The sequence below is a fragment of the Loa loa genome (assembly GCF_000183805.2).
Source record: "Loa loa unplaced genomic scaffold supercont3.32, whole genome shotgun sequence".
Classification (NCBI taxonomy): Eukaryota; Metazoa; Nematoda; class Chromadorea; order Rhabditida; family Onchocercidae; genus Loa; species Loa loa.
Window position 1 is genome coordinate 116,763 of NW_018108212.1, and position 27,161 is coordinate 143,923.

Here is a 27,161-nt window from a genome sequence, read left to right on the forward strand (position 1 = left end):
AAATTAGGATTATTTCACTTACCATTTTGTTGTGTTTTAGATTTCTGATAAAATCTCTTTCTTAAGAATTTTGCTCGGCTCATCTTTACATTTTTTGTTATTATTTGTTTTCTAAGTCTTCTACTTGTTTTATCTTCTCCAGTGCTTTTTCAGTATCCATCTAGTACATTAACCGATCATTCCAACAAGCATTGGATATGCAAAAGTATTCCTTTTGCTGTTATTAGGTTGAAGTCAGTTTCGTAGTCAAATGCAATAGATGTAGAAATTAAATTTATTTTATTCGAAATTTGTCAGTGAAAACAAAGATATCATAAACGATGGAGCAGCATATGAAGTCTTTCGTACGGTGATTTAAAAAATGTCGTAATGAATTTGATTATTGAAGGCGAAAGAAACTCATTAAGTTCCAATTGAAGACAACTACAAAGAGGATTGCTTTCTGCAATCAAATCTAACTTACATATTTCACTTAGTCTTTAAATGATAGCAATTTCGTTAAAAAATTATTATTCTCTGCACATGTCAACAATAACACTTCAGTCTCTTTCCTTTAGATTATATTTTTCTAAAAATTGCTATGCCGAAGCTCCACACGATATTTTCAAAGTTTGAATACAGAGAAACCATTTTCTCTAAGAAATTTCAATGTTTATTTTATCAGATTAACGCTGAAAATTTAAGATTATCATTAGGGAGATTTTCGTTGTATTATATCAAAATGAATTTATCAGTAAATATAATTTTTCAGATAATTAATTGGCAATTGAATAGATTTAACTTTATTCTGAAATTCCGACGAAAAAGAATGCCAAATAGCACGAATTTTGATACGAATGTTGCTACTCATGTATTGGCAATTCCAGTATAATTTCAATTTCTTAACTTCATCGAAATACTACTATTCAATGGCTTTTTTAGTTGTATTATACCAAAACTTTTGGCGACAATTTCATTTGTGTCGCTATTTTACTTCGATCGATCCTTGCTTTCATCATTTAAAATTATTCTACTCAAGTAATACAAGAAGACTTAGTTCATTTCAGATGGCACTACTTGGACTATTCGCATATACAATATTACTTTATCTCATTCATAAATCTGAACGGTACCATAATGTATTCGGAATTCTATGCACTGCTTACGTCTCATTTCAGATGCAAACTATTAGCGTCTTATTCCTTTGGACATTAGTCAGAATTATTGTGTAAGTCATTAGTGCATCTTTACTCATCCATCAAACAATAACGTGGAGCTAATTTGTCCTGCATATTACTGATTGCATTTTTTAGAAGTATTAATCAGTAAACTTTTTGTTAAAAATTAACATCACTTCCTAATGGATATTTGTTAATCAGTGCTGATAAGCAATTAATGATATCTTGATAAGCACGAGTGAATTTGTTTAACAATTTAATGAATATCAGTTCACTAAATTTCTTTTAAATTCATAAAATTTTTTCGTCTCACCCTGACCTCTATACATCGCTTCAATTCTTATTTGTGCTAATATAATAAACTGGATCAAATTTATCAGATACATGAGACTAAGATCATTCCCATGGACATTTTTCATTCGAATATTCTCTCCTATTGCAAATTCGACACTTTATGCAGCCATTTGGATTCAACTTGTTCTGGCCATTAATCGCCTTTGTGCGATTTCATATCCAATCATATATCATCGCATCTTTAGTCCAAGAAATGCTCGAATAGCAGTGTTATCTCTGTGGTTATTCACTATGTTAATCACTGCGCTTTATTATAACGGTATTTCTTTACAGCACTTTTTATAATATGAGGTGTTGCAACACTTTAAATTTACCAAAATTATCTATTTAAAAATTTTAACAGTTGAATGCGTGCGATACTTCGAGACAGATGTCCATTCATGGTCAACCCTGTATGGACCGTGTAATCATCCTTTCCTCGCTTATGTTGCTATGTTCCTATCTGATGGTATCATCCTTATCACTGTTATCGTCGATGCAATTGCTTTTCATCGCATCATTGCTTATATGAGAGTATGTTTCAATTTTGCATACATTTTCCATCAAAAAATCATAAAGTTGACAGTTTGAACCTTTTGTCCAATATCGTTACTTCGGAAATCGATGCTTTCAATGATTGAGCAGTTTTGTTGCAATTTTCGTAAGTTTAAATAATTATTATGTTTGGATTTAATGAAAGATTCCATCAGTGCTAACATTATTATTTAATTTTTATAAATATAATTGTAGGAGAAAAAGAGTCAGGAAGTTAATTCTGCGCAAGAAAACTTAAACGAAGACATCTTATTTTTCAAAGAGGTAAAACTAAATTGGACATTTTCGCATAATGATTGAGAACTATGATTTTTTTGTTTAGAAAAGGGTCAAAATGACTGAAAGAAACTTTTCACACTTTGCGCACTTTTTTCCTAACTGTCAACTTTTGCAGCAAATTTATGCTATAATTTTTAGTAGTTTTTGATAGAAGACATTTCAGACATGTGCCAGTACTGTCATACATGCATTCCTCATAGCTATCTTTCGCATCGATGGACCTTTTGCAGCACGTGTGACTAAAGTGACATACATGTGGCTTGCGATGAGTACAGTAGACAGGTAATAATTACTTTGAATAACACGTGAATTCTTAATTGTTATTTCAAGATTCCAAGAGTAAGCATTCACTCAATCATTGCAAATGCTTGAAAATCTTGCTAATCAGATATTGTCTACTTCAAATGCAACGAACTCTTCCAGGAATAGGACAGACCATAATTCTCTAATAAAATTCAACTTCAGCTTTATATTCATATTCTTCAACCGCAATCTGATATTGAACCGAAACACAGTGAATGCTCATACTACAACAAATAACTTTGTCGTCTCAACAAAACCAATATGATAAGTGATCAATGTTAGTAATATAATTTAGAGATAAAATTATTTTCATAATTCCACAACATATCTATCATTATTCAATCATTCTTGATGCTAATTTCTGGAAATCCATCGCATGATCCAATCGTTAAGTACGAAAATTTTAATGTGCTAACAAAGAGTAACACATTTTCAATAAACTTTAATTGCTTTCAAACGAATTCCGTAGAATGCATAGGTTTGAACAAAGTAATAAAGCATCACCATTTCAATAGAAAGGTAAAATGACAAGAAGTTAGCTAATAAATGTTCACAGACCTGAACCATACCAAAAGTTGCAATTCTCTTTCGTTAAAGTCAAACATTAATTTTCCGATCAGGAAATTTGATTTATCCGGTAAGCGTACTGCAGTACCGGACGGATTCGAATCATTGAATAAATAAAGGGAAATTACAACAGTGCTCAGATAGAAAAAATCGAATTACATCATCATTTCAACTTTGATCGATTTCACTTTAGTGGTGTTTGAGATCGGATCAATGGGTGACCATTGGCTATTATTCAATACTATTAACATCATCTTGATTTGAACCAATTTTTTAAGAAAAAGTCAAACTAGGAAGAATATATATAAATGATAAGAATCACAAAAAATGAAAAAATGAAATGAGCGAAAAATTTATATGCAAAAGATGAGGTGATAAGCTGCAATGATAAAACCAACAAACATTAGAATCAGCCAGAAGTATTTGCAACAGTAAATAAGACTGGGAAATGATAAAAGACCAAAAGGCTTGTACGAATTATACGAACTTATACGAAGTGCAATAAGAAGCTAATGAAAATTTGAAAATTTTCAATAGATACTCTTTATCAATTAATCAATTTTCTTCATCCTAAAATGCAATTTCTTTCCTTAACATACACAGATGCGTAATTGATAATGCAGTCTTTCTTTTACACTTCTTTGCAATATCGTCCCCAAGCTTTACTCACAGTAAGAAACATCCCAAAATTAGTATTGATTGCTCGGTCTTGCCTGTCCTACGGAAATTTTCTATACTTAATTAGGTTTTTTGGGGAATGTTTTAAGCACAAAACACAAAATTAAACACAAAGTTTTAAAAATAAAAATTTTACAGAAGAGAATATCGTTGAAAAAAACTTTCAAACTGAAATGAAATATATTTTCAATTAAAATAATTTTTAGGAAAATGATAATATTACACCAAAATACAATTACAAAAATTCAGATAAAAGAAAACTACTAATATTCCTACCGACTGCAAACGTATATTCAGCATTTATCATTAAATTTAAACTTGTATTAAAGAAATACGATACGCCTCTTACTGATAAGAATTAAATGCTGGATGTGACAGATTATCAGTTTAAGAAGAACAACGGCGCCGATATATTTTATCCAACTTATCCACCGATCAAGCGATGACTTAAAAAATGAGAATTTATAAAATTCAAACGAATTTATGCAAGCATATGCAGACTACAAAAAATGAGAAAATGATAAAATAAAACATATATCATTTGCAGGGAAAGTATGCATGGATGACAGAATTGATTCAGTTCGTTTAAATGAACTATGAGAAGAGGAACTTTCAAATTCTTCACTTACCCTTTGATGCAGAGATTTGCAAATATTTCGAACGAATTTCAGAATTTTACTAAAATATTCACAAACTATAATATATAAAATGTGGCATTTCTCGTCGTTAATTAGAATATTTATCTGTGAATTTTACAATATTTAGCCAAATTTTCTTACAATGGCTTTTGTAATTCGAAAGGAATTTCTGTTTGATAATATTTCTCATCCAACTCTTTTCCATTTGGAACCAATATGAAATCTGTGCTTTTTGGTTTGATACTGCTCAAAATCGCCTTCCAATTTGGACTACAATATTCTTGGGTTTCTAATAATAGCAGAGTGTAAAAGATTGTCATCAATAATAAGATACGGAACTTCTGGCTTAACTTTAAGACATTATTTTGCGTCTAAAAATATTTTTTTTTGAAGTGAATTGAAAATTGAATAGCAGCTTTCCTCTGCACTATCTTCATTCTTCTTCAATGCAGATGGTAGAGGAGCCAAAAGTCTTCCTTAAAGATCAGTTTTCAAATCCGATCACTTTCACTAAAATTACGAAAATTAACCGTATTCGATATTTTGTGTAGGTCTCCTTCAAAAGATCGTTTGTTACCTTCATCAACAGCATCCTCAAGCAAATTGCAATGCACTTTGTCATTAGCATCCTGTGATTCTGAAGAATCTCATTCAGATCTGTTCATAGATGATGGATCATCAAATTACCCTACTCCTCAAATTCCTCAAAAGTTTCCATTAACTCTTCCAATGGTCGTGGAGAGGATAATTTGTCTGCGTAGTGAAATACTCTAAATATGCCACATGAGCAATTGATTTGCAGTTATATTATGTAAATTAGTTTGTTAATTATTGACAACATAGATCCTTTCCAAGGAACTCACTTCAGATCATATCATATTGATAGATACTATGCGCCAGACAATGAAGTCTTATTAACTGAATTTGAGAACGAACTTTGGAAAAGTTCAACAGCTTCGACAGTAAGTGGTAATGCCTTGTTGTCCGGTGTCATCTGCTTCATTTTCAAAGTACGGTATTGTGTATAGTTCGATTTCATTCGGAGATATAGACCATTTAAATATGTCTGAAATTGAATTGAATGATAGTTCCTTCATTCGACTGATATCAATCAGTAAAATTGGAAAAGCATTCAAATACATTACAATCCACAAAAAATTATCAATAAAAATAAGAAATTGTTGAAAAGAATGGTAGACAAAACTGACGATATCATTGCCTAGCATCGGATACATATTGCCGGAGACAAATTCCAGTTCCTTTAGTGCTTTCACGGAAGCAGACATCAAATGCGTAATCCGGGCTAAACAGCAACCAAGTTCAACCGTAAGGTAACATTCATCATTATTCATGGTTCTGTAATAAGGATTAAATTACATGAAATTTTAAGGTAGAATATTCCAAAGTTAGAAGTCGATTTCGACTAAATAAAAATGTCATTGATATATATTACCTAATTTTTTAAATTTGAATTACCGTTAAAATATCTACAAGAGTTAATACTCTTGAACATTTCAATAATATTTCCTAATTCCATACGGAAATTGACATTTCATAGAGACAGTAACATCGAATTAGAATCGATTTCAAGCAAGGAAAAAATCAAAACCTTGCAGGATGTTCAGGTAAGTTTTCCCTCAAATAATCCATCTGACTGAAGCTGGTGTAAGGCGGTACGGGATGATGACATGATTGTTCCGCACACAGGCGACAAACTGCATAGCCCTGGTGTTTCATACGATAGCGTTGTGGAATCAATTGATACCGCAGTGGATTCTCCTGAAATTTGTTTCTTTCTGCTTTCAAGTTGCAAAATCAAATTTTATGGCCAATTTACGGGCTTTTCGTAGGACCTCACGAAACTCTTACAGGATTTCTGTGAGTTTTTTGTTTTTTTCTTAAGGCATAATAAAGAATTATGGTTCAGATCCATCAAGAAAATTTCTGGATAAAGGATAGTGCATTATATAGGACATCCAGACCTCCAACTATCACATCATTTTCAAAGAAAGCATACACATCGTTTAGGTTCTTGCGCCAAGGTACGAAGACGCTCATCAAGCAAATGTTGTCGCCTCTGAAAGATAAGAAATTATTGCAACATTTTACTTTTGATTTTATTTGGTAAACAGTCGTTGTTTAACAAATAAAGTATATTTGGGATTAGATTATTCAAATGCACAAATAAACGATTCAAATATTGCAATTAAGGTGTAAATGATTATGAAAAAGTAATGGACATTTGAAAGAAAAAGAGAAAAGAAAAACTGAATCACCAAATCTCTTTGAGTTTCATTTTCGATCTGTCGTAGCACACTAGCAAAGTTATCATTGCATCGATCTATTGCTGTATTTCCTTTTCTGGAAAATTCTACATTATTTAAGTAAAGAAGAATTTTGACTTTAAAACGAAATCATACGCAGTTTAAATTTACACATGTTATTTCGTTGCACTTTATGCTAATGGAAAATATAAATGGTCCATTGCCAAGTTAACCATAAAAAAGTGGACGCAATTAATTGGTCACTGTTGAGGAAGGAGGTGACAAATGCCAAGTAAAAATGACTTAGTCGAGATTAGGACTGAATAATAGAAGAAAAGAAAAAGAAAGCAGAGTAGGTCTACTGGATGTTCAATGTGTATTGAGCATCATAACAATATCAAGAGCAATACTACATTGGCCAAGCATTAGGAAATGTAAATTTCCACTTTAAATTTTATTTTTTTTTTTAAGATAGTAATTGTTTATTTCGTGTTGTACAATAACTGAAACAAATGGGTGCAGCACGATCAATGAAGAAACATACGTTGAAAAGCAATCGCAAGCAGTCATATTTAAGTAATTTTTTAGTTCACTAAATGAAATTCAATTACTAAGGAGTATTTAAATTGTCCACTTATGCAAATTAAAGATTTAAGCTTGAGTGGACAAATAGTTATAAATTTTTCATTTAACCATCAAATTTCCTGTTGCTTTTTTGTCTTCTTTTTTGGATAAATAAATTTAAACAATTTGGTTTAGTTTTTCTCTGACACTTTAAAACAACTTGATAGATAAGTTAACTGTTTTTGATGTCAGATAAATAAGCAGAAATTATTGTTACTAAGGAATAACTAATTGATAATCTTTTTTTTTCCTCCGTTTTAGCGGTGAAGATACTTTTTTGCTAGGAATTAACTACTTTAGCTAGCAATATTTAACGTAATTTGATAGGAAATAGCATCAGCAATCGTATGTTGCAAGATGTTAGTGAATTAATGAAAGGAAATTGATTTGGATATGCAAATTTCTGTGATGAATAATACATTTTAACAAATTAATTGGAATATAACTGATCCGCATAAATCGGAAATCATTTTGAAAATTCGTTCCAAATTAGGCACAGTTCTATTTCTTTGCAATGCATTACTGGTGGATAATCGCAAGTTTAAGTATGTCTTTGAGCTTGATTGGATAATCTTATATGAGATCTTATACTTGGCTTAAATTTCGGCCTATTCTTTAAATTGTTATAATTAATCAATCTAATTATCGATTGGCATATGATAAATTTCGATACAGGTAATCACAGGACATAAATCTAATCAGTTGCTTGAAAAATCTGTTTCAGATATTTGTAAAAAAAGTTTATTTTTTCAGTTTTAAGGCGATTGATTAGAATTAGGTCTACCCAAAATTTTTTTTCCTCAAACCACTTGGGACAATGTGAGATTTCTTTCATTTGGGTTTGTTTTGATACTTTTCACAAATCCATTTCCCAAATGAAAGTCCCTCAAGTTTGAAATATTTTAGTTTCATATATCTTCTCAATAACATTTACATCCTTCCAATGAATGTACCACCCATAGCTTTTACGATGGTCGGCTTAACATCTCTTCAGAGATTTTCCTTTAATAAAAGCGCCTTCCAGAACTAAAAATAGATTTTCCTCTTGGGTTATTTAGCTATGATTTAAAATCCCTACAAATTTATCCAAAACTTCCGAAATTATGGGCAAAAATTAGATGGTATTATAGCATTAACAGCTGGCGGAGTTATGATTCTAACTGCATATACCACTTATTTGCTGTTTCATCAAATTGATGAAGAAAATCATGATGAATGGAAACAAGGCTATCAGCCCAATTATCCAAAAATCCCGTGGCATTTGGACGGAGTAAACTTTCTCATTTAAAATATTTTCTTTTTGCTTTATAAATGGAATTTGACATTAGTCTAATAAGCTCAATAACATGATAACACGGGACCATTATGCTTGAGAAGTAGTTTTGCATTGGCCTAACACTTGAAAATATTTGAATAATAGGCTAACCAGTAGTACAAAGAAGTAAAAGAGGTTAGAAGAATGAGTTCATTCCAATCAAATCTTAATTTATGGGAACATTTACTTCCACTTCGATCTTGAACATAACATAAGAATGATAAACTTCGAATTCTCTATTACATTAAATGTATAATATGAAACAAAAAAAAAATTTTTTTTTCATTGATCTCTGAACTTTCTCTTTGGCTCAAATCCAAACAAACTTATATTTTAGATAAAATTATCATAAAAGATGGACAACAAATCGCTCACTGCAGCAGTTATCGCTATTTATTTATCAGTAATTTATCACTTTGTCCTTTTGTTCTTGTTGTAATGCATATTTTACGCACTTGTTTTACAGTATAATGATGGAAAAATCATAAAATTCAAAACTGACATAAAGTTCTGATCATAAAATTTCAAACATTAATTTTAAAGTTGCTTAGAAAAATGAATAAACTTCAAAAAATTTTCTTTTCCATTAATTTCCCTTCAGCTAAATTGATATTGCAATGTGTTGCATACAAGTGATTGTACCGTCTCTTTACTCAAGTATTTTAGTAATTGTATCATTTCTTTACCCAACTATTCAAGTAATTGTATCATTTCTCTGTTAAAATATTCAAGTAAATGTATCGTATGTGTTGCTCCATTTTAACAAAAATTAAATTAAACCATTACAAGAATACAAAGGGATTTTATCAAAAACTAAATTAAACCATTACAAGAATATAAAGGGATTTTATTATCTCAACATCTCAAACAATCTCACCGATATTTTTGTTCATTTCAGGTTGATAACAATTTCTTCCTCTTCATATATCATACACAATGTTAGTGAATATTTCAGTTTTTACAATGTTAGTGAAGTTTAATATTTCAAATTTTCCCTTGCTATATGCGACTAAATGAATTTAATTAAATCTGAAATAATTGGGATTCTTTTACTATTTCATTTCGAGCACCACGAAAAAACCCCCGACCACGCTAACTTTTACGGACTGCTAGATGCCGTGTGACAATTATCAGATCAACTTCAAATTCCATTAAATCCTCCAAAAGCTTCACAAAATGACGATTTGAACTTAAATACTCGAAATATTTCCAACAAACACCCCAGACAAACTTCAATAGGAATTACAAATTTTTGTTCACAGTCACTTCATATCGGAAAATCTTTGATTTAGCAATTTTTTAAGGCATAATTTCAACTGAACCATCCCTTATGATCAAAAATCCATTTCTTTATTGATTTGCTAAGGAAAAACATTTCTTAAGATTTGGGATTGAACCACAATTAATTACAAAATAACTCAGCTCTCCACATATGCAAAGTTTGAAGTTAAACAACTTTAGGTTATCGATTATATCGCTTGGAGAGTTAACTTTAGAGGAATAAAAATGTGCTTTTTGGGGTTTGATTACGCCTCAAATCACCTTCTGTACGGCTGCTTATACTTTACGTCTAACAATCACCACAAATCCAGCAAAAAAAAAGGGTCAACTTTTGAGACATCATCTTGCCGTGAAAAAATATTACCTGGTTTGGAGAAGATTGATAATGAAGGTTTTGTGTTGTCTGATACGAATGCAAGGTGATTGATAAGGGTTTATTGATGACAGTAAAGCATACAGAGAATATAAAAACAATTATGAGTAAGTTCCTTAATGATGAAAAGAGGGGAGAAATTTGTGTATTGAATTGAAAATAAATGAATGAAAACTGGAACTGAAAATGAGGAGACTATCGATCGTCGGAAATTGTAAAGAAAACTGATTTCAAAATCCCTTCTATTATGGGTGAGGTTAATAAAACTAATACATACATAGAAAATTATTTCTCAGACAAAGGAATGGATTGTTTAATGGAAGTCTAAAGATGTAACATTGGATATAAGCACAGTTATCAGATTAGATACTTTTACAATATACCCATTAATATGTATAAGTTGGGTTATCAGACTAGTTGCTCACTAAAAATCAAAGATTACAAGTAGCTTAATTATCAAGCAGCAATCCTTTATCACAGTATTACAGGAATTGGATAAATGACTCATCATTTGATATGTTGGAAATTTAATTTTAATTTTGTGTGATAAATTATTTATAGGAAAAATGATCTAAATAAGACAATACTTATAAATTTGTGATGGCATACTTTGATTGTTTTAAATTTTCTCGGGTTTCCCGATACTTCTTTACGTATCTGTTGTTGACAATTTACATAGAAATCATCATATAGCATGCTCATATGTGATGTGATGTGATGTCTCATTCATCCATTGATTATGCACTTAGTTAACACGTCATTGAAATGCTTGCTTGTACGTTACTTCAATTGGAGACACTCAATAACCAACCCTTCTCACTCCATCTCATAACACCCTCTTATCTTTCCTCTCTACTTCTCTCCTTTTGCCATCGTCAATATTATTGAATCGACCAATGGATGTAACCATTGCAATAGCTATTCAATATTGATTTATATAAAAAGTATAAGAAATTAAAGGCTACCTTCTGTGTTCATTCCTTGTATCGTTTAATGCCATCAACCCATTTAATAGCTCCTTTAACATATATACTATCAGAAAATTGTCATCGACGTTATCTTTGCTAAATTTTCTACTTCTCTTCTTACATTCACATACGACTGTATGTTTTGTTACAATATCATGCAAATTTTGATGATAAATTGCTTTATCATTCTGATAGCGGTAGGGACAATTGCGCCTAGGACCTGTCTTGTGTACTAAATTAGCACAAAGTTACATTTGTACCATCATTATGTCCTATTATTCGCTACTCTCCCGATGTCCTTATACAGCTAGTCCTTTCACACTAAACGCAATGTTTCGGTCTAGTCTCGACCCATATACCCTTGACACACTGCATGCTAAAAATAGCTTTACTTATAGATTACTCCAAAGTCGAGTAACGGTATCGAGCGCTACGGTATTTTGAAGATTACTGTATATTGGTATGAAGTGAGTTCGGTTATTTGATGGCATTCTTTATGATAATTAATCGTAATTCGTTTGAATGCAATGAAAATGGGCGAAATGGATGATGTGGCAGAGGGAAAAGGTAGCAGGACTGAAGATGATCAAATGAAGAATTTCGTGAATTCCGGACGTAGTGGAAGACGGAATGCTGTTCCGGAAGTGGACACGCTAGGGATAGATCCGGATGCTACAAAACTTGCAGAACGTTTATCGTCGATGAATACAGTTGGCCGAGATGACTGTACCGTAAGTAATACTACAGGTAACGGCACAAATTCATCTCTAAAATTAAACACAGATAAGATGTCGATCCTTGCGCTGTTTTGCCACTCGGTGTTCATAGACAGAAGTTGGACTTCTCCCATTTATTTAATCTTAATGCTTCACTGATTATCATCATTTATTTTCTTTTGGACCTCTTATCACCTATCAACTGGACCCCTTATCACCTATCAATTGCACCTCTTATCTTTAGCTATATCTAATAATTCATCATTTGCACTGTTGTTTCACATTTAATGTTCGAATTCGCTTCATTTGTTTCCTCCTTCAAATATTATTCTTTAACTACCGTTTTTCAGGAAAAAAAGACACAGCTAGGTAGCAATCGATTCGATATCAATTAATGAGCGATTGTACAATCTGTGGTTTTTCGTTTCGCTTGAACACGAAGATTCAAGAAGTATGTATTTACTGGAATAAAAATAAAAACATTAAGCAGCAATGGTGTGTATATTGCTGTGGATCAAGAGGTCACTTGATCATTCTTCTATCAAATTCTTTCCTCTGATAGCAACTGATAAGGATTAGCAGCTTACTGTTTGCTGAGCAAAAATTGTAAGTGAACCAATTTAAATAAGCACAGCGACAGTTACTTTTACTATAAGCTTACCAAATTTTTTCCGTTTTTGTAAGATTCGAAAATTGATCACTTATCTTGACACTAGGTGTCAAGACATTAGGTGGCATTGATTTTTTGATAAGAAAACCCCCTAGCATTAAGCCATTATTTGCTTCTTTTTATATGATGATATAGTTTTCATGGGCATTCTATCGATTTCTCGCTAAAATTAATACATACATGCTTTGTTGAATTTTCTCTCAATTTGAATTTGAAAAAGAAATCTAAAATCTGAGATCTGTTGAAATCCGAGAATGATCAATCCTCAGATTTTTTTGAAAGTTGCTCTGTCAAACGCCGATCGTTTGTTCATATATTGATTATTTGTTACCAGATATTTTGTCTCGAAAATGGCAGATGTAGTGCTCAGTTATGCTCTTTGCCTACTTACTCATTCTTACCTTTGGTCTTCTGAAATCATTAATTTGTTTTGTTCTACCTTAGTCGGTGTCATTCGTCATTTCTTGAAAACATGACTTCAACTTAAGAGTACTGACGGATAAACTGCAATTTGTAATTCTTTAAAAAAGTGTGCATCCGAAAAGTTTTCTCCACAAAATTTCCGTTTTTTCACACGAGCCTTTTTTCGGTGTAACTTTACTTTGGAAAAACCCGAGATATGCACCAATACTTTCAAAGTCAAAAGGTGATATTCGAAATTTGGATAGGTCTTACAGGAGATGTGAATGAAAAATGAAGAAATTCGTTGGGTTATACTCGTTACACTTTTTCAGGATTTTACATGCACGAGTTATTCAAAAGAAAATGTTCAACACTTTTTTCATTAATCTCTTTTATTATTCAGTAAAGTTAACTAGAACTGCTTTTGATGTGTTATTCAATTTTCATTGAGAAAGTGTGATTACCTAAAGGATTTGCATTTTTTCTTTTGTTACATTTACCATTTTAAGAAAAAGGAACACTTAATTGTCCTTATATCAGCAGCTATATTTTCTCCATTTTAGTTGTCAATTACATTTTTTCTTTGCAGTTTGCAAGCCTTGTAAATAAAATACAAAACTTTTCAATTCAAATTAATGTTTCGTGTCCTCGGTCTTTCCTTGTAGATTATATCTATTACTTTATCTCGCTGTTTAGTATAGCTCCTAAGAATGTCCCTATCTTCCTTCCGAAGTACAAGAATTCGGAAATCAAATAAATGAAATAACTTGAATTTAATATATAACGTGGTTTCCAGGATTTTCCATTGATCAAGTCTTCTCTGAAGGATCGAATAAGCCGACGCTGCTTTTATATTTTCCTCATTTTCCGATCCTTGATTTAAATATTTCAGTGATATTTTTCAAATAATTTAAAATTTCCACATCTTCCAAACATTAAAATGTGGAAATAATTCTTTGCTCAGGTTATACATTGGAAAGAAATGTTTTCAGTTCTTTATGCAGGAATTGATCGTTAAACAATGAAGTATATTTCATGTAATATTGCTGATTTACGAATGTGATGTACAGAAGGAAGAAATACATTGCAGTTATGTTTAGCAAGAAATTTGTCTAGTAATCGATAATTTGTTGAACTTTGTTTCGTTTTCTAGTACAATTTTTGCTGTCCTGTTTTGAATTAGTATGTTGCTAACTGGCGCAAAGATCCGTCTTATTTTTTGGTGAGATATTTGATCTGCTTTTGCGGGGTTGTAAGAATATTGAAAATTAAGTAAGTTACTGGGACATCGATTATGCCCAGCTAAATTTTCCAATTGTGCCCAACTAAATCATTTATGAGGTCAAGATTTGGCCCGAGTGGGCAATACTTTTCATGATTTTGGGATTTATCGCCATTCACTGCATGCCAGTGCAATTTATAAAAACTATTTGGTTTTGTTTTCAGTAACATGTAGGAATAAAAGTTTATAATAATGTATTGCAATGAAATTCATTAATAAAAAGCATATTGTCTTTACAGTAAATACTAACCGTATGTTTTCTTTTATTTACAATATGTTCATGTTCACATGGGAACCATTCAACTTGTGATGATAGTAAACGATTCCTGGTTTTTTATGGATTTGATATTCTTCCATTCTTAACTTTCGACAGCAAAACATTTACGTTTATTAGTATGCGAGTATAAATCATTCACATCACCAAGTGATTTTTTGATTTATGGGGCTCTCTGCAGTGGAAATTTTAAAGGAATGGTTCTTTTATTAATTAATCAAAAAGATCATCCACTTGAGAATCTACTTATTCTATCCTATCTTTACCTGTGTTTGTGCTTATGCAACTTATACAAGCTCAGGTATCAAAGGTATTGCTGGTATTACTTGAATTTGATTATCGAACCGTTTGTACTGTTTGTTGCATAATGTATGTTTCTAGTTTACCAAGGAATTAAAAGGTTATGCAGTGCTCCAAGTTAGACATAATCGGAATAGTTTTTATTTCATCAAGCAACGGAATATAAAATAAATATAACAGGATTTTTTTTTTTTACAGGTAAAATCCGAATTGCAATGGCGAATGCCCTACCAAGACGCATTACGAAAGAAACGCAACGTCTGATGAATGATCCAGTGCCAGGGATTTCGGCAGTACCGGATGACAGTAATGCTCGTTATTTTCATGTTATTATTGCTGGTCCCGAAGGTAGCCCATTTGCTGGCGGTGTCTTCAAGTTGGAACTTTTTTTACCTGAAGAATATCCGATGGCTGCGCCGAAGGTCCGATTTATGACTAAAATTTATCACCCAAATATTGACAAATTGGGACGGATATGTTTGGATATCCTAAAGGACAAATGGTCACCCGCGCTTCAAATACGTACCGTTTTGCTCTCGATCCAAGCGTTGCTGTCAGCACCAAATCCGGACGATCCATTGGCGACCGATGTCGCGGAACAATGGAAGAATAATGAAAGTGATGCGATACGCACAGCAGAAGAATGGACACGTACTTATGCAACTGGTGACTGAACTATGTCAAGTCAAATTTGGTAATTTTAATCAATTTAGACAGCCAAAACATGTTTTTTGCTTGTTGTATGAGTGTTTAAAATTCTAGATGTGATTAGGTATGTATGAGACGCTGTTCTCTCACCGTCAACGAAATTTCTGTTGTGTTTCTCTTTTTGAATAAGAAATATGAGGGACATTTGTATCTTTTGATATTGCATAATTTATCCAAGTTAGACCATTCACAAATATAATTGTTTTGTTAGTTTTGTTATCAAGTGCTTTTCAAGTTATTTTGCAAATTTTTGTTTTACATGAAGAATATGCTCATTTCCGTATCATGGAACGCTAATATTTCGCATACTCATGCCATATCTCATCCATTTTTCCGGGAAGTGAATGTTTTGATATTGCTTTTTCATATGACAAATTTGTAACACTTAATGGTTTTACAGTGGAAAGCAACTGTGCTTTGATTTCAAAATCCGTTTTAATTTAATAAGGATCTCTACGAAAGCTTTCTCCATGGTATTCTTTGCGTTGGGTGGACAGCTTTCCTGTTTCTTTTTCATTTTCAAAAGATATAGTTATAGATGATGACGATGATATGCTCTTTTAATGCAGAAATCTGGATTCTCTTCATAATTCCTCATTTGGAGTTTGTTTGGAAGCGTCCTCATGTTAGACCAAATATTTTTACGGAATATTATCGTGTATGGAATCAAATGAATACGTATAACTGTTTTAAAAGGATAGAGGAGTCGGATAATGTCAGTATGGCACTGCCTCAATATAACTTCAATATTTCAGGACTTACGAGTGAGATACATGTCTAAGTGCCAATATAACTTTGTCTTTCAGAAAAAAACAAGATGAAGATAATAAGCGGCAAGCACGTATATAAAAATGTTACTTTAGCGCAAAGCAAACAGCTGATTATTGAATACACGTATTACAGAAACAATTAAAAGAAAATGGTGCAGACATTGGTGACGCAGTGTACAGATTATAGGAGGGATAACAGGGAAACAGACGGTACGTTTTTTTCCGCATGCAAAATGCCACTTGAAAGACACAGCAAATGGATGAACTAGAGAAAGAAGCCACTGTTGTAGATTCAACTATATTAGGAACATATCATAACTATATTGGCTTTCGCTTGTTATGTATTTCCCATATCCTTCAGAGAGGTCGATGTTCTAACCCATACTGTTACTGTCAACATTCACTAAAACCATGGAGATCAGACGGTTTAGGTCAAGACACTGTTATGCTCATGTAAGCACCAATTCATAAACCATTCAAGCGTAATAGAAACAAAGAAAATAACCAGAAATTGTAAAACCATTTCTCAGATACTTTTCTTCATATTGAAATGGCGACCTTTTAGTTTTAAATCCGAGATATTGACGACCAGAAGCACTAGCACCAGCACGAACCTTCGTCCGTTTCTATCTTTCTTGGTTTAATAGGACCAATTTCAATCACTGGATCTATAATATCATCATGCGTCAAATTAGAAAATCATGTGGTGTTTCTCCACTTGACTTTTTAACCTCAATTAATCCAACACCATTATCAACTGCTAAATCTCGACTATTTTATCTCTAAATTCCTGTAAGTGTCCCTGTCAGGAGCTCGCCTTGATGCGTATTTAATTCCAAACTCCGTGTAGAGTCCGAAAACCATGTCAGGAAGATTAACTATCAAAAAATGGAATTCACCATACAATCTTCAGTTGACTTTCCTATAAGATACTTTTTGGCAAAACTAAATATCTACATATTGTTAATCTTCAAGAAAACTACGTAGTTGCCATGTAGAACAGCAAGCTGCAATGTGTCATGGGATTATTGAATCCAAAAATTTTTGTTAGGTACTTTACTTGAAAATATGAGAAAAAGAAATGTTCATAAACTGGGAACATTTCAAAACGCCGCTGGAAAAGTTGAGAAATTTTAAACACAAAGTAATGGATCTGAAACATTTTACTAATCATTCCAACTTAACGGCTGTAATACACCGTAATTATTTTGGAATTCTTACAAACAACACAGTAATACAATATGTTAGAAGTACTGAGTTACCAACGACGACGGTATATTTTAAAATGGAAAGTTTCGAATACCTCACTTTGTTTGACTTTGTTCTGCCAATCACCTGTTCCAATTAAATTGATAGCTTCTAAATTTTAAACACCGAAAATAAAGAAATTCAGGAATGTAAAAGATACGATACTATTACCGTTACACCCAGGAAAAAAAAAGGAAAAAAACAACAATAAGCAAGGCAATACATGCTGACGGAAAAAAACGACTTTCGTCAAAAACTGATGCATCAAATTCTGTGTGAAGTAAAAGGGAATTCATTAAATTGAGACAAAGCACCAAATTTGACACGCAATTCAAGCCATAAAAATTGTTCATTTTTAGTAGCAAATTAACAGCAGTACAGCTATCGCTCGAAAAAACAGCTACTGCTCGAAATGTATTAAAGCGACTGCACTCTCAGCGACGGTAGAAATACGCAGGGAGCGAGACTTCTTGAAAACTTAACCACTTAAATTTGATTTTTTCAAACGTATCTGAAATTCAAACGGTTTCTTCATCATTAATATAAACAACCGTACAAGGCGCACATACTAAATTTCCTCCTTATATGAGCTAAAAAGCTACTTCGAATCAACAAAAGCAGAATTATGTGTATTAATGACTCGAGTTTCAAAATGACCACAAGAAAAAAGGCAAAAGAACAGAAATTTCAAGGACTGCAATTTAAATAAAAATGGTAACAAAAATTATAATAAATATCATTTCGACACTGCGTTCAACGCAGAATGCATGCAAATATTTCAAAAACGGAACAATGTTTTATGGCGATGGTATCCCGGTTGATATTTTTCGATACTAAAGCAATAATGATGGCCTCAACACCAACAACCACTTTCTTGCATTTGAACTTGTCGAATAGGCGCATCGCTTAACTTCACTTCTTGCACTACAAACAGGAAACATGCAATAGCTTCACGTCAACTGTATCTTCTTTACAATCATTCCATTAGTAGCATGACTCAGTATAATTATGTTTTGATAAGTTTTATAGTCTTTATTACTAATGATATCATTTTTTACAGGTGCTATGATGTTTCTATTACTGACAGTACCCTGAAGCAATACTCATCCTAAGCAGTGATCCGTCTCCACCGTAGATAAGGTAATTTTCTTGATACTTCTTACGTCTTTAATACCTCCTACGGAATGCATCTTTAAATCTCAAAAGTAATGAAATGTGTAAATGACTTGAACACTGAAAAGTGATAATAAGCTTTGAAATAAAATTCCACAACCATTTTATTTAAAACATTTTCTGTTAACTTCTTGGAATTTTTTAAACAATTTGAAAACTGATGAAACTGAACGCACAAGGATTAAAAATGAATTATGATTATGAAATTGAAAAGTGATCTTTTGGGGATGAAGGGATAAATTAAAAAACATACTGTCATGCTTATCTCTCTGATCGGCCTCAATGCCGGGCAGCGCTCCAGCAATACGTCGGAAAAGCTGAAAAATCAAACTGATCTACCGAAAACTTATAGCTCCAAGTCTATCTGCAAATTCATCTTCAAGACTTAGTTACCTGCTTCACATTGTATCCAGCTTTTGCCGATGTTTCAATAAACATAACATTCAATTCCTTTGCCTTGCGCTCACCTTCCTCAGTAGATACCTGCCTGGAATTTTTTAATCTTTTTTTTTTTCATTTTTGCACCCTGCAATTTTAAATCATCCTAAATAAACAAAAAATATTTACAAATATTGGTCCAAAATCCAAAGATTCATAAAAAATATCACTACGTTTATTTATATGACAGTAAGTGCATTAGTTAATAAGGTTACAACAAAAATTCTAGCAAAAATCAGCCACGTATTATGAAAGCTGCTTCAATCAAAGTTTTCTTGGAATTCGTACTTGCTTTATTAAATGTCTGATTTTTAAACCAATCTGAAATACACAATGAAAACGTACATTAGAAATATATTCGAATTGTGATTTTCGAATTAAAATTTACCGTTTGTCCGCTAGATCAGTTTTGTTGCCCACGAGCATAATGATAACATCACTTCCTCTTTCAGTACGTACATCATCAATCCATTTTGATGTCTGGTGAAAGGAATTGGCATCTGCAGAAGTAAATCAGTTACAATCAAAATTCATTTGATATCCCAATTTGCATAGCCTTCACTCTCAGCTTATAGAGAAATAAAACTTTGCATTTATTAAAATATAAAATTCTAACTACTTCTATCTATTTAAAAGAAGAATTTCTCAATATTCTCATTCTTCAGTTTTCATTATGATGAACATTAAGTCAACAGAAGCATTCGAAAAATCTCTAGCATCGTCTCAGGTTAGTTTAGAAACATATGCGCAGAGCAATCAGTCACATCCGGTGACCAGAAAAATCTCAAGACAATTACCAAATATTCCAACAAGTAACAATTCAAGTGTTGAACGAAATGAATCGGCCAACGAGATCGAAGCTATGAATAATCTTTTGGTAAAATTTTATAACTTTCATTACAAAATCTCTTCTCTTCTCACACATCGGAATTCCCGAATTTGCGCTCCAATTTTCATCTCGGATTTTAAAAATGAGAGGAGGATTTCTAACTTATAACTATTTTCCATGAAGTGACCAAGATTTCGAGCAGCAGGAATAAGAGGAAAGTTCCGAATTTCTAAACAAGGATTTGAGATGAAGTTATCTAAATTGGAAAAAAAAAATATTAAGAACAAATGAAAAGACCTAATTCCTTCATAATAAAACGAAAGGACACCTATGAAATAATTACAGATAGAAATGCAGAAAGAAAGTGATAAAAAGAGCGAAATGCTGAATTCCGTTTTCGATAGAAATTTCGATGGGAAAATCAGAACCTGTATTAATACGCGAGCTGAAATGGAAGCACGTGCAGCAGAGTTTGAAACAATAATTCAATCCGAAACACTCATTAAAAAGCCAATGTACGGATGACTCGTAGAAAAAAAAAGAAAAAACGAAAAAACTGATGCATCAAACAAAACAAGCTAAGAGGCAGTAAAACACTTTTCAAACGTCCCAAACAGTAAATGAAGTGTCGTCTCGTCATAGCCAAATGATACTCTGCATTGAAACATTCAAATTCGCGAGTATAAATGAGCATGGAAAGTTCCTGAACTAAAAAGTCTGCATTACAAGCAACAATCATTAAAAGAAGCTGTGAAAGATAGTTGAAAGATTTTTTTTTCATTTTAGTCCTTCTGCTCTACAAAAGTTTGAAACTTTGACCATTAGATAGCCATCCTTGGAAAGAAAAAATATGCTAAGTGTACATGCAAATCAGTTAAAGGAACAACAAGAAAGATTAATGCACTAGTTGATATAAACAAAGCGATAGTGATTAACCAATAATTTCAAAGATATGGAGTATATATGAAATGCGATTACTCAACCAATTATCAATTTTCTATATTTTAGTAAGGAAATCACAACCAAAAATACCTACGATGGAGTATTTGGAATCAATTTTAGTGTAACAGGTTCAACATCTGATAGACTCAGAACACCACCAACGCAACAACAACAGTTAACACCTCAACACAGTTCCACCGGAGAACCAACTCGTAAAGTTGCAGATATTATATCACCAAACAAAGTCCAGGATGAACAAATCTTCACTGAGCATGCAGACAACGCCGGTAAAAAAATAATGGGCTTTGGTGAGGCAGCGCTAACGAAAGTAGGCCACTGGAGCAAGAGTGCTTTCAACTTCTTCCGAACAAAGACTGCTGGCTCAGGTTAACCTGGTGAATATTTTTCCCAAAATTTTAAATCGTTACTGTGGTATGCCACTATACCAACATAGTACCCCAGTGTTTGTTTCACGGGAACATTTGTTACATTATTAAATGAAATCAGTTTTAGTTTTTTCATTTAGAAATCTTCCACTAACTGTAGATGTAATCATTCCATACGAATATCGAAATCAAAACTTTACAGGAAAGGAAGCAGCAATGCTTCAAAAAAATACGGAAAAAACGTCGCAAGCAGAAAATGATCGTTCTCGACATCATGTAGGAGGTGCAGAAATTGAGAAAATAGCTCAAGAAAATCTCAAGCGAACGCGTTGGACTTCAAAGATGAAATCACACAGTCAGGATGAAACAAAAGGACAAAAGTCCAAGAAAACACTTCAGAAAGGTGCAAAACAGAAACAATTAAAAGAAGTTAGATCTGTTCTAGAGATGTCTGCACCGACAAAATTCGGTAGCACAAGTAATGCATTGAAAAAACATGCGGAGATGTTGACGGAAGCAAAAAAGAGGTTAAAAGAAAGAAATGCAAGAACGTTTAAAAAAGTGGAAAAATCAAATATAAAAACGAAAGAAACGCGTCCACACAAATATGCTGGTTTCAAAGAAAATCAAAAAAAAAGAGCTCTAAGAGAACAACTGCCCGGGAAAAAAAAATGAAAAATCTGGAAATTGAAAATTCAGTAGCATAATTCGATAAACACAAATTTAGTTGGAATACAAACACTTCTTCTGAAAAAATTTGAAAATAAAGACTATGAAATGGAGTTCAATTTCTGGCTTATTTCGGGTTTCGGAAGTAAATCCCTCCCGTGAAAAATATTTGGAAAATCCACAAAAAGTTTGCGTGACGATACTCATTGTAAGTTGCCCACACTAATGAAAAACATGCGTCAAACACGCTTCAGGAAATTTCATAGTAAATTGAGTTAAAACTAATGCTTATACGTTATACAGTAGTAATGGTTCACAAATAGTAGTAGTTCATGATTGTCATGAACAAAGACGTCAATTCGATCAAAATAGTTAAAATATTATAAAATTTACAAAACTGACTTGTAATGTCATATACAACAACGGCGACAGTTGAATCACGGATATAAGATGGGATCAAAGATCGAAAACGTTCCTGACCTGCGGTATCCCAAAGTTGTAACCGAACCTGAAATAAAATAGTCATAATTGTTGTGGTCCCCTGTTCCAATTTTTATTACTAATTTTTGTCAAAAAGCAAAATCCATATATGGGAACGAATAAAAAAATACCAAGCCGTTAGCCAAATCTAATATATGGCAGCTGCATTTCGAAATATAGCGATGCATTACAATTTAGACATACTTTCATGACAGTCATATTTTTTAGATACGATAAATCGCCAACGATTTCACTCAGATACATGTTTGCAACAGTATGCAAAGAAGTATTTCGCGCAAAACTTTAAAAGTTCTCAAATAATACCGTTCTATCTTCGAGATACATAGTTTTACTCAAGAAATCGATTCCTATAGTAGCCTGATAGGTATTATCAAAACTGTCGTACATGAACCGTGTTATTAACGATGTTTTCCCAACTGAAATTATTTATAATATTATGTAACTACAAAACAGTGTGCTGTATCATAATATATCTGTATCATTACAAAAAGAAAAAAAACAAAGCAACTGCAGCAATGAAAAAGGACAGAAATCAGATATTCAACAATTACCACTCTGTTCACCCAGAAATACCAATTTGAACTTTTTCAATGGATTACCAAAATCTGAAGCCATATCCTGAAATAGTATTCATCTAGCTCTTCCCGTTAACGAAGAAATGAACTGATGCCTTCAGTACAATAACACGTCATTATGATAGAGTAAGTCATCCAATTTCAATTGAAATTCAAAAAATTTCTCAATAAATAGCATGCCAGTTCACAGATTTCATCCTTCAGTCCAAGTCCAAAAAAAGAACTGAAGAAATGTCAGTAAAATCACATGAGGTAAGTAAGGTGGTAGATAAACAATGCGTAAGCTAGACTGTATCGATAATACTCTGAAAGAGAATAAACGAGAAAATCCGGGACCCGTGACTTCTTCCGCCCCTCCCCCGCCTTTTACACCACGACCGGAAACCCATCGTACTATGTTATCGTCGAATAACCTCGGCCTGTTGCAGCACTCTACTCTCTTCAGGCCAACCGAGAAAAATGTTTGTATTGAGTTAGATACGCACACACGGACGCCTGTATACACAGACATACACACCCATACGCACACACGAGCATCTGTACACGCACACACACGCATATACACACTCACGCTTATACATATATGCATATATGTCTTACACGAATAATCGAGTGTGGCTGAAAGTAATGCATTACAAGTGTTAGTCTCGTAATCATCGGAAAGGAAGTACTATGGTTTGTCGCCTAAATTGTCACCTTCCATGAGTGGATAGGTGGTGGAAGATGATCTCTCTCCATTCTAGTTGCTTGACCTTTCCAATTCGGGAAATTTGTATGGTAGAGAAGTAATCAACGCTGAATTTTGAGGTTAGATATGTGTCGATCAACTGAGTGATAATTGCCTTAATCGATTTATCACCACTACTTTTTCTGTGCGCCTCTTCAGTCTCCTTCTTCTTCTCCTTCTACTCTTTTTATTGAAAAAATGATATGAAACGACGATAAGAACTAATTTTCACAATTTGATGCTATTTCTGATTTGAATTATTGATGAGCATCAGTGATATCATTGAATTACTTCGAGAATTGCTTACATCAACAAAATCACTTTTCTGCTATATTTAGAATTGTTTGCTGATAACAACCCGCTTTTCGAGGTCATTCACTTAATACATTGACGTTTGATATGCGCAATCCTCCGTCTATCCACTGAAGGGTAGTGACGGACGATTGCGCTTATCAAACTTAACTCTCACAGCTAGAATATCCTTTTCCTGATAGTGATTCCATGAATGATTTTTTTCAGGATGTGAGTTCACAGTATTGAGTTGAGGAAAAAGTAAATGAATAATAAAAAATTGGTTGGTAACAGTTTAAGAATGTAACAAATCATCAAATGTATTCTTTAACTCCCTGTTTTCCCTCCCTCTATTAATTAGTTTTGAATAGTTTTGTATTTTTGATTGAAATCGATGCTGAAATATTTTGAACGACTTTAGCAGCAATCTTCTATTATTTATCAACTATTTTTTCCACAATTCAGTAAATAAAGAAATTTTAAAGTTATGCTAAAATTGAACACAAATACATCAAAACATGACCGGTTTACCAATTCATTATAAGTTTCATTTATATTGTTGGTACCCTTTCTTTATCTTGCAAACGAGATAGGCAGGTCCTTCAAATACGCTAAAATATGAATTAGAGTTTTGCCCCCATCTTTATTAAATATAAAACAATTAGCGGACACTGAACTAAAATGTAATGTTGCAGATGATCGGAATCAAAATCAAAAAAAAAGTAGAATTTGATTATCTCCATCGTCATATACTGGTGTCAAAATATTTAATCAATCTATGGTCGAATTATATTGGTGGATATTCCGGAATCATTTCCGTAAATGTACGTAGTGTTTCCCGCATATAAATATTGATCAATGATTCTCAAAGTATTTAATACTTTTAAAAGATTTCTAATCACTTTTTTTATACTACCATGATACAAATCCACTCTGTTTATTGCGCATAGCTTGATGAAAACATTCGCATTACTTGTTTACTGAGTTCATCTTAATAAAGATAATATCGTCCTTTATCAAGATTATGAATACTCTTTTCTCTCTCCCTCTTTCCCTGTCTCTTTTTCTCTCTCTCCGATTATTTGGAACTGTCCCTTTTGTTGTTAAGAAAGTGTCTTATACAATGACCCTCAGTGACATTTTCTTCCATGTATTTTCATGTCACAACATCGATTTTGTTTGCCTCTCACTGTGCTAATTTTCTGCATTTCTGCAAGTCTTTTTCCTTTCCAACTTTTTTTTAATTTTATTTTTTAAATCTGTTTTGAACGCTATCAATATTATGGTATGATACCAATAAGCTGAGGTAATGCAGCTATAATCAATACTTTCAATTATTTCAACTGAAGATCAACATGAAAAAAAAAACGATCTACAATATTTATGCTCAAAAGATGTACGTTATTGCCCCCATGTCACTATGGTAACTTGGGCTTTATTGTAATTTTCCGAATTAAAGTAAACTTTGAAATCCATTTTTAAAGTTAAAGGATTATATTAATGAAAACCAAAAAGATTTGAGATATAAAATGTCGGAAGAACCATTTTTGCTCAGTGAAAAACAAAATTGCTTAGTACAAGAACTCGTTTCAGTGAATTTCATTATAAGTTTTCAATGCTACCAAAAAACTAGTTTGTCTAACCTTCTTTTTTCTTTAATTCAGTTCGTCTTTTTATGAATATTGTTTAGGAAAACTTTTGTTTGCAAAAAAAAAGATTAACGTGATGGTAAGAGTAAAGAAAGATAGAAGGATCAATGTAGAGCAGGAAACTGATATAAGTATCATTATCAAAAATCATCTATCAGCATTGGAACTTCCCATCACGTAAAACTTTTCTTTTGAAGATCGGTAATGATGATTGAGACATTAAGTCGATAGTGAGCCATGCTTTTCTTCAACAATTCCTAACCACTTTTATGTGAGGTTTTTTTTTAGATTTTTTAAATTGCGCACTTATAAAAATGTTCAAAATAATAACTTGAAAAGAAATTTTGTCATCTTTCTGTGCTCTTTTTTTTGGGTTAGAAAACATCTTCGCACTGTTTTAGTTATTTTTCCTTTCACTTTCCTCTTTGTTACTTATGCATGAGAATTTCATCAAAAGATCTTTCACTTATCTTACGATGATCCAGATTATCAGCCCATTATGGAAATGAATTTTCTTCCAGCATTTGAATTCTTGATAACCATTTTACCTGTTATTTGGGAAGTTTCGTAGGATAATTTGAGTAAAATCGTAACTATTTGGTTCTATCTTTAATCACCGGAATCTGACCACAAATTTGTTTCTTTGTAAGTAACTACGAATCAAAACTGAGCAGTTTCCTCTTTTGTACAAATCTGAAGATTCGTGAATAAAGAAGAATTCTATATATTAATTTATCCTGATTTTGAATTTCGTATTTCAGTTAATAAAAATAAAAGTAACTGCTTGACTGATTGATCTTTTTATAAATAAATTTTATTTTTCATTTCGTGTTTGTAGTACAGTTCCTGCCAATAAAATCTTTTGTTTTTTTAAAACAAATTGGATTTCGCTGATCGATGGTTTAGCGTTTAAAAAACCGAAATTTACAGCAGTATTCTCAAGATCTGTTATGTTTTAAAATCTCATGACTTTTTTTTTTTAATGGGAAGAATGACTGATTTGCAAAGGGTGACACGAGCACAGGTGGCAGAGCACAATACTAGTAATAGTACATGGATCTGCATCGAAAACCAAGTTTATGATCTCACCACATTCTTGGATCAGGCAAGTTCTCTTTCAATAACTTTGCTGTATTTCTCACATCAATTTCCATTATGCAATCTATCTATCTAATATATATATATATATTATATATATATATATATTATATATATATATATATATATATATATATATATATATATATATATATATATATATATATATATATATATT

The 27,161-nt window shown here is 32.4% G+C and overlaps 7 protein-coding genes across 7 annotated transcripts in view; 5 read left to right on the forward strand and 2 right to left on the reverse strand.

Annotated features, from left to right (window-relative positions):
* Positions 1-2,240: 2,240 nt before the first annotated feature.
* On the forward strand, positions 2,241-2,610 carry LOAG_03703 (hypothetical protein; the record flags this gene model as incomplete). The annotated part of the gene is made up of 2 exons (XM_003139240.1): positions 2,241-2,309; positions 2,488-2,610. Coding segments are annotated over 2 exons (192 nt in total), but the record flags the coding sequence as incomplete, so codon positions are not given.
* A 2,391-nt stretch (positions 2,611-5,001) lies between these two features.
* LOAG_03704 (hypothetical protein) lies at positions 5,002-7,344 on the reverse strand (the record flags this gene model as incomplete). Its single annotated transcript, XM_003139241.1, has 7 exons — positions 5,002-5,147; positions 5,447-5,576; positions 5,719-5,866; positions 6,120-6,289; positions 6,528-6,587; positions 6,787-6,871; positions 7,319-7,344. 7 exons carry the CDS (start codon positions 7,342-7,344, stop codon positions 5,002-5,004), a joined length of 765 nt encoding a protein of 254 aa, XP_003139289.1.
* Positions 7,345-11,868: 4,524 nt separating this feature from the next.
* Positions 11,869-12,446, forward strand: LOAG_03705 (hypothetical protein; the record flags this gene model as incomplete). Its single annotated transcript, XM_003139242.1, has 2 exons — positions 11,869-12,066; positions 12,402-12,446. The coding sequence occupies 2 exons, from the start codon at positions 11,869-11,871 to the stop codon at positions 12,444-12,446; spliced, it is 243 nt and encodes an 80-aa protein (XP_003139290.1).
* Positions 12,447-15,194: 2,748 nt separating this feature from the next.
* On the forward strand, positions 15,195-15,653 carry LOAG_03706 (ubiquitin-conjugating enzyme E2 N; the record flags this gene model as incomplete). Its single annotated transcript, XM_003139243.1, has 1 exon — positions 15,195-15,653. The coding sequence occupies one exon, from the start codon at positions 15,195-15,197 to the stop codon at positions 15,651-15,653; it is 459 nt and encodes a 152-aa protein (XP_003139291.1).
* A 1,855-nt stretch (positions 15,654-17,508) lies between these two features.
* Positions 17,509-23,267, reverse strand: LOAG_16976 (Ras-like protein). Its single transcript, XM_020449630.1, has 7 exons — positions 23,195-23,267; positions 22,947-23,059; positions 22,545-22,650; positions 19,705-19,816; positions 19,272-19,365; positions 19,132-19,195; positions 17,509-18,629 (listed from the first exon to the last, which is right to left on the reverse strand). Exons 1-7 carry the CDS (start codon positions 23,256-23,258, stop codon positions 18,559-18,561), a joined length of 624 nt encoding a protein of 207 aa, XP_020306807.1. The 5' UTR covers positions 23,259-23,267; the 3' UTR covers positions 17,509-18,558.
* Positions 23,268-23,493: 226 nt separating this feature from the next.
* Positions 23,494-23,826, forward strand: LOAG_03710 (hypothetical protein; the record flags this gene model as incomplete). Its single annotated transcript, XM_003139247.1, has 1 exon — positions 23,494-23,826. One exon carries the CDS (start codon positions 23,494-23,496, stop codon positions 23,824-23,826), a length of 333 nt encoding a protein of 110 aa, XP_003139295.1.
* A 3,050-nt stretch (positions 23,827-26,876) lies between these two features.
* LOAG_02355 (hypothetical protein) overlaps positions 26,877-27,161 on the forward strand; it is a gene marked incomplete at both ends in the record, with an annotated part of 1,313 nt that continues 1,028 nt past the window's right edge. The window contains one exon of the mRNA XM_020445988.1: positions 26,877-26,960. Within this exon, the coding sequence (XP_020303616.1) occupies positions 26,877-26,960 (84 nt within the window). The remainder of the gene's footprint in view (positions 26,961-27,161) is intronic.

Bases quoted from the DNA above. Each gene is read 5' to 3' on its own strand.
- LOAG_16976 (XM_020449630.1), bottom strand. From the start codon at position 23,258: ATGGCTTCAGATTTTGGTAATCCATTGAAAAAGTTCAAATTGGTATTT. The intron at 22,651-22,946 runs GTATTATTTGAG...ATTTTATTTCAG, and splicing joins TGTATCTCGAAGATAGAACG to GTTCGGTTACAACTTTGGGA. The intron at 19,817-22,544 runs GTCAGTTTTGTA...TTACTTCTGCAG, and splicing joins TGTTGTATATGACATTACAA to ATGCCAATTCCTTTCACCAG.